Below are 7,506 nucleotides of genomic sequence, written 5' to 3'. Positions count from 1 at the left end.
TTAAGATTTAGGCTATGGCTATGGGAGGAGGAAAAACTACCAGATGAGTGGATGGAGGAAGTAGTCTGCCTCAAATACAAAATGGGTGAGAGGCTGAAGTGCCGTTCAGGACGGTTCAGGGCGGCCTATAATATAGGGTAGATCTGCTTAATATAGACCGCTTCCTTTAGTGGGCCACCTGAACACCTTTTACCAAACAACGCATGATAAATATTCTTGTTTTGATAGGTTCTTTAACAATGTCAATAATGTTCTTCACCAGAAATGTTGCAACAGACGTTTACTATAATTTTCTTAATTAAAGCTGTAAAAAATATCTTTTAATAACAGCTACCTGATTTGCCATGGTTCATTAACGTTTTCATAAGAAACGGCTTTACCAAAAACTTAACTGACATCACACTTTCTGAGCGAAAATTACCAGATTATTGATGAACGGGTAGTATAATAGTGTCTTTAAAAGATACACACTTAAATTAAATCACTGAATTCGTTTATTTTTTCACCGACTTTTCAACAGCTGAGCGCTCAGTAAAACGTTCGGTAATATAAACCATTACCGAACGATCAGTAATCAAATTGTTGAAGCTTTCTGTCATTATTACCGACTCAATCTGTGGAACCGGCAAATGCGATTAGTTGTCAGAACTACCGATCAAATCTGCAAGTTGTTTAAGACAGTAGGGAAAGGATGTTTGTTATTTGTTTATTTTTAAATATTTAAGTAAACCAGAAATATGATTCAACGTTGTTTTGATGAAATATATTCTTATACCAAGATAATTAAAAATTTTAAGTATTAAAAAGAAAAAAAATCAAAAATCGATGTTCGCCGCTTCGAATTTGTCCAAGCGAAAATCGTTTTTACTGCTGTAGACTGTGCATAAACGTCATGCCAGTTGTGCTCAAAGTTTCAAAGCCGAAGACAGCACCATTGAAAAACAGGAAGAACTGCTTATCGAATGCAGCAGGTGTTATGTTGAAAACAGTGAGCGATTCGAGATAAATTTTGAAGGCGGATCGCAAATCGTTGCCCACGGGTATGTTGTGACCTAAAAGGTGGAGAGTACATTCGTTGGAGTCCGCAGAAAAGGAGCCACGAACAATCAACAATGGAATGTTTTCGTCTGTTGGTATTTCATCGTCAGCCTATAACATATAACACAAAAACTATAAAGTTGAATCACTTGATTGATGCCTTACTTACTCTAATAAAGTGAACAATTCCATTGAGCGGATTATTTCCCCCATTGTCTGCTTGGCGCCTTTTGGATCCCCGTGATGGATTTTTTTCCTTTATAATGGCAAGTGCACGTATGAAATCTACAACGATATGTAATATAATTACTCACTGAACTAAGACAAATACTTTAAATCGTGCTACCATGCTTAATTTCTTTAAACATCTCCTTGTAAGTGGTTAGGATTTTTTGTTCTAGTGTAATCCACTTTTCGAAAAATTCTCCTGCTGCTGGTTTCATCATTTTGAAATCGTAAGAAATCTGCAAGTAAACAATAAATATAAATTGAGGGTCTCCATGAAGTTAAAATTCATGTGATTGATATTCGTACAGCGATTTCAAGCATTCACACAAAACATTACAAATTTTTCTAGTGATACTATCGCTTATTCTTCCATTTTCTTGCAGTATTTCCATAAGTACAATGCCATTGGAAGTACGATCGATACTAATATTCTGTAAGAGGTTAGAAAATACAGTGACTGTTTTTCACAAAAAATTAACTAGATGCTAACTTCCTCGAGTGAAATGCCATGATAAGGATTATCAGCATCCCAGGAGACTGCATTTTCCTGACAATTTTCCGAATCGTTATTCGACACCTCCTCAACCCATTCTTCATGTTCCTTGCAGTCTTCTGGCTTTTCACGAAACTGTGCTTGTAATTTTTCGATGGTTTTGATCATTTTTGTTGTTAACTGTAATCTACTATAGTCACGTTCATTTAACTCTAGGAATGTTTCCAGATCTTCAATTTCTTCATTGCCTGGTATGAGAATGCTTATTCAACAGTTAAAAAAAATGGATAAATATGATTTACGTACAACAGATCAATAATCTCGGTTATAACATCGCCTCGAAATGTATCTCTGACTGTAGACTGCAGGGATCCAAAATGAGAAGATTGCATCAGTGAAACAATCTTCAGTGCCGATAAATTTTTCTTGCTTTGTGATTTGCAGTTCATAGGCTTCATAGAATTCATTATAGTCCGTGGTGTCACACATTCGCAACAGAAAAAAAGTTTTGCCCGATAGTACTACGATCTCGCGTATTATACCGTATACAGGAAATAGAATCAATCAAAGAAATAGTTATCGGTTTCCGTTATACTCTACTAATTTTTTTGGAAAAAAATATTGAAATTCAGTCCGCAAATATATATTTCGACTGTGACGTACAGTCTTCCTCAGTGCTTATGTGGACTGGTAAAGAGCAAAGCGTAAATCCTGTTTTTTTATTTGTAGTAGGTAAAAATGAAAATTTAGCACCCACGATTGGAGTTAGGTAGGGAATTATGCGGTCGATTGTTTACCGTACCATGTCTGGGGTTTTTTGGGAAGCAGATTGAATAGCCATGAGGGGTGATTACCTGCGTCTTTATTGAGAAGCGTGCATGAGTGTTGTTTATAAATTTCTAAACTTTCAGCTACGTCTAATTTCCATAAATTATTAACGGGGCGGAGGAGGTGAATGTTATCCGAATGTTAAGCACGCAATAGCAAAAATGTTTGAGAAGCAGTTTTTTTATCTTATGCTTTGAAGGGCGTAACAACATTTCATCTGTAAAATTGGATGATGGCTTATTATGACGATCAGCATAACCGTATATGAAGTTATTTATGCGATCATTAATATATCTAGCGCTAAGCTTTGTTTCTTTATTGCTGTAATAATATGCCAGTACAAGCTGAACAGTCAATGGAACTACGCCCTCGGCTAAATCATGCATAGGGTCGAGACAATGATTATCGCTAATATGAAAGAATTGCAGTTCATTCAGTATGCAACCAGATACCTTCAATCCACAATCTTTCGGAGCTTTTAATCCTTGCTGTACGGCTGATAGATTACTTTCATACCAATCTCTGGTACGGGATGGATGTTTAACGAGAGGTTTTTGGTGAAAGACTTCTCTCGAAACTTGGCATGATCGGCAAAAAAAGTTTGCGCTTGGTCCTAGTAATTCAAATACGTCATGCACGGCCAGGGTATCTCCGAAAAATATGGTTACAACCGCCTGCAAAGTGAATTTTTGCGCTCCATAACTTACAGTAATTCCATTTTCAAGACGCTTGAGATCACTTATAAGAGGTTCGAGTATTTTTCGATATCCATGCTTCTTAACATCAATTGAATTACAGTATAGTAAAGGAAAAACCGTGCGTGGGGAAGAATTCCATTTCGCCGGAATACTTTGTATTTTAAAGCTGAAGTTACAAACTTTGTTTATACCTGCACGGGAACTGAATGCATTACCAAGCTCGACGTCATCCTGGTATATGGTCAGTCTGATTGATTCTGGAAATTGGCGGAAGAACTCATGTTGCTTGTACGTTTCACCTGTTTTGAAAGAGCTATACCACATACATAAGACATACGTAACACTTAGGAAGAAATCTTCCAAAAAAGTTGGTACAAAATGAACTACTCGAAAGTACCAACCTCTGTAAAAAAAACCTCTGTTTGAGTTGTTTTTAAAGGCAGTGTACCTGTGAGCCCTGCATTTGTCTCGTTCCTACTCGAAAAATGCTGCATTGATTTTGTGAATAACTTTTTGACAGTTCCTTATGGGATTTTCTTTGGGGCTCGATAAGGCCGAGAAAAAGAAAATTCATTTTGTTCATTATTTATCGAGCAGTTTGACAGGGCGAGGTACGGAGTACTATGGGGCAAAGTGTACCAGAAAAAAACGCCAGTGTTACGTATGTCTTATGTATGTGGCTATACTCAGTAACGCATGGCGTATCAGACAAATCGAGGTAAGATTCTGCTAATAGCTCTCTGGCTTCAGGGTTTTTTAAAAATCAATTTGAGTGTATCTACAACACTAATGTATGACGCAGTTTCATTCACAAGAACACTTCTCGGAACCGAATTTACATGTCGCACGTCCCCACGACGATTGAGTAGCAATTCTCGCGCAACAGGCATAGACACGGCCAAATTATTCAAAAATTTGGTTTGACTGGAAAATGTCTTTACTTGATCGAACAGTTGATCCAGAGAAAATAAATTTTGTAGAAATATTGAATCTTTTGGGTTGATATTTACGCTACGATTATTGTAAACTTCCAGGATTTTTCCTTTTAAGTAAGACGTTATGTGATGCACGATAGTTTCGCAAAGATTTACGAAATCTTTGATCTTCGTGTGCGGTAATCCGACATCTGCTGTCATACGACAAACGCTAATGTTTATTACTTTTTAAATATCTTCCAAAGATACCAGCTTCGGTACTGTATTCCTTTGCTGTTTTTGAGTGTTGTCGGGTAAATTAAAGAGTTCTAGAAGTTCATGCTGATGTTCGATTGCCGACATTGAATGACTTTCGGTGGGATGCTTCTCAAGAATATGTCTCTTAAGAGAATAAAAATTTCCATATCGACAGTTACATTGTGGAAATGTGCAGTCAAAAATAGTTTTTTCGGAATCGAAATGATTCTTCCGGATGTGATCATTAACATGTCGGTGTAAACTATTTACGTAGCCCGCAACAGGTGCTCGGCAATAGAAACAAATTATGTGATGGTTTGATGTCTAAAATATATACAAATATGTACAAATTTTTATTATTATATACTTACGAAAAATTTGTACTATGCGATCATCTTTTTGCTGAAGTTGCTGGAAAACGTCCTCCATTTTTTCCGCAGGTACTTCAAACTGAACCGAGAATGTGACTTCACAACCAGAACGAGAGCAACGAATAGAAAAAAATTGACAGCTCTATAGTTAGCCCAGTAGTTTTTTACAAATATTCGGTAAAAGTTCAATTTACCGAGCAGTTCAGCAGAAAGTATAGCAGTATTCAGTAAAATTATTTGCTGAATACAGAAAATATGTAAAGTAATGTCAGTTTTACAAACTACTCTGCATTTTCTCAAACCTACCGATCGAAATTGTAATAAAAATTACCGAACTTTTATTATCTGATTGAGTGTGTAAGCAATCAATTTCACTAGAAAAACACCTAAAATTAAAAAAAGTCCAATCGTCCAATTTATGGTTAAAAAAGTACTGTTTTCCTTATTTCGACATGCTTCATTTCGAACGAGAGCGAACAGCACGCTGTCTCGTTGAGCACCTAAACTTTTATTTACATCGAAGTAATACAGCGAATCATAGTTACCATAGATGTGTTATGATCGTGTTATTGTAACAAGTTGCAGCTAAAATGCGAAAAACGCCAAATAAGGCAATCCACGAGACAGTTGCGATCAGCTGATTTCAGTCTGTTTTCAACTTATGACAGCTTTATGTATGTTCGATCCATTCGATCGGTCTCAACTTGGATGCAATCCGGATCCAGAAGCGTGAAAAACAAATGTTATCCGATCGGTAGCGCTAGTATCGCGAGTGCCAATCCTAAATACAACAATATAAAACCACTTTTGATATTATTGCCGACATTGAAAGATTTCGGTTTTGGTCGTGTTTTTTTTTTTTTTTGTTCATCTATAATTTATTTGACACGGCACAAATTCAATTTAATGTTTAACGGCGCCAATTATATCTGGTAGCTTACTTTCTGAAGTATCTTAATAACTAAAAGCAAATTTTTTATCCTCGCTGCCGACTGCGAGCTGAAACTAAATGTAACTTAAGGCTATAATATTTTGCATTAAAAGCACTGGTTTACTGTATGATGGTTTTCATTGCCATAGGTAAGCACTTGTTCCGCTGCTGGGCCAAGATATTACGGACTGGCATATTGGGTTGTCTCCCTCGGGACCTGAGAGTATCGTGCGGGTCTAGTTGCTGTTTCCGGATCCGGGGTCTTAACGTGTTCTTGTCGTTTGGTTGGATGTAGGCGGAAGGGAATAGGATTAAACTGGGGCGTGGATGGATTTCAGGAAAACGTTTATAAGGGACATGTAGGATAGGTCACGGATCGCCAAGACATCACGAACAGGAACAGCCGGCTGCCTACTTTCGGCCCGGAGGGAAGCTATTAATTTAGACCTGGCGTCACGGTGTACAGGGCATGACCAAACAACGTGCTCTATGTCGTGATAACCTTCACCACAGGCACAGATACCACTTTCCCCGAGCCCAACACGACGGAGATGCGCGTCAAATCTATAGTGATTGGACATAAGCCGGGACATCACGCAAATGAAATCCCGACCTACATCCAACCCCTTGAACCACGGGTTCGTCGACACCTTGGGGATTATGGAATGTAACCACCTTCCCAGTTCCCCTCTGGTCCAAGCATTTTGCCAACTGATGATCGTATTCTGACGTACAAATGAGAAAAATTCATTAAAGGCAATTGGTCTTTCATAAATATCACCGTTTGTTGCGCCCACCTAAGCCAAAGAGTCCGCTTTCTCATTGCCCGGTATCGAGCAGTGAGAAGGGACCCACGCTAAGGTAATCTGAGTAGATTTTTCGGATAAAGCACTCAGATGTTCCCGTATTTTCCCCAGGAAATACGGAGAGTGCTTAACATCTTTCATCGATCGGAGAGCCTCAATGGAACTGAGACTGTCCGTAAAGATGAAATAATGGTCCGTGGGCATTTTTTCGATAATCCCTAGGGTGTACTGAATTGCAGCCAATTCTGCGACGTAAACAGAAGCAGGATTATCAAGCTTATGGGAGACGGTTGAATTGTTATTGAAAATACCGAAGCCAGTGGACCCATCAAGAAGTGATCCGTCAGTGTAGAACATATTGTCGCAGTTGATGTTTCGATATTTATTGGAAAAAATTTTGGGGATCTGCTGCACGCGTAAATGATCCGGGATTCCACGAGTTTCTTCTATCATGGATGTATCGAAAAACACAGTAGAATCAGAAGTATTTGAAAAGTCGACACGATTTGGAATATTCGAAGAAGGGTTAATATTTTGAGACATGTGATGGAAATACAATGTCATAAAACGGGTTTGAGAATTAAGTTCGATTAACCTTTCAAAATTTTCAATCACAGAACGGTTCAAGACCTCACATTTGATAAGAATGCGAGAAGACAGGCTCCAGAAGCGGTTTTTCAATGGTAGTACTCCAGCTAAGACCTCCAAACTCATCGTATGGGTCGACTGCATGCAACCCAAGGCGATACGCAAACAACGATATTGTATTCGCTCCAGTTTGATCAAATGTGTGTTTGCTGCGGAGCGGAAGCAGAAACACCCGTACTCAATGACAGACAATATCGTTGTTTGGTAAAGCCTTATAAGGTCTCCTGGGTGGGCTCCCCACCATTGTCCGGTTATTGTACGAAGAAAATTCACTCTTTGTTGACATTTTTTCA

At 38.3% G+C, this 7,506-nt stretch overlaps 1 protein-coding gene across 1 annotated transcript; it reads right to left on the bottom strand.

Moving 5' to 3' along the window:
* Positions 1 to 864: 864 nt before the first annotated feature.
* On the bottom strand, positions 865 to 4,886 carry LOC129719772 (uncharacterized). The gene is made up of 5 exons (XM_055671182.1): positions 4,829 to 4,886; positions 1,757 to 2,007; positions 1,385 to 1,502; positions 1,208 to 1,323; positions 865 to 1,149 (listed from the first exon to the last, which is right to left on the bottom strand). The coding sequence occupies exons 1-5, from the start codon at positions 4,884 to 4,886 to the stop codon at positions 865 to 867; spliced, it is 828 nt and encodes a 275-aa protein (XP_055527157.1).
* Positions 4,887 to 7,506: the final 2,620 nt, after the last annotated feature.

Source organism: Wyeomyia smithii, chromosome 2 (assembly GCF_029784165.1).
Source record: "Wyeomyia smithii strain HCP4-BCI-WySm-NY-G18 chromosome 2, ASM2978416v1, whole genome shotgun sequence".
In the NCBI taxonomy this organism is placed as follows: domain Eukaryota; kingdom Metazoa; phylum Arthropoda; class Insecta; order Diptera; family Culicidae; genus Wyeomyia; species Wyeomyia smithii.
Note: the sequence above shows the minus strand (reverse complement) of the source record. Positions and strands in the feature narration are given on the sequence as shown.

Bases quoted from the DNA above. Each gene is read 5' to 3' on its own strand.
- LOC129719772 (XM_055671182.1), bottom strand. From the start codon at position 4,886: ATGGAGGACGTTTTCCAGCAACTTCAGCAAAAAGATGATCGCATAGTA. The intron at 1,503-1,756 runs GTTAGCATCTAG...GTTTACTTGCAG, and splicing joins ATGGCATTTCACTCGAGGAA to ATTTCTTACGATTTCAAAAT. The intron at 1,150-1,207 runs GTAAGTAAGGCA...TATATGTTATAG, and splicing joins GAATTGTTCACTTTATTAGA to GCTGACGATGAAATACCAAC.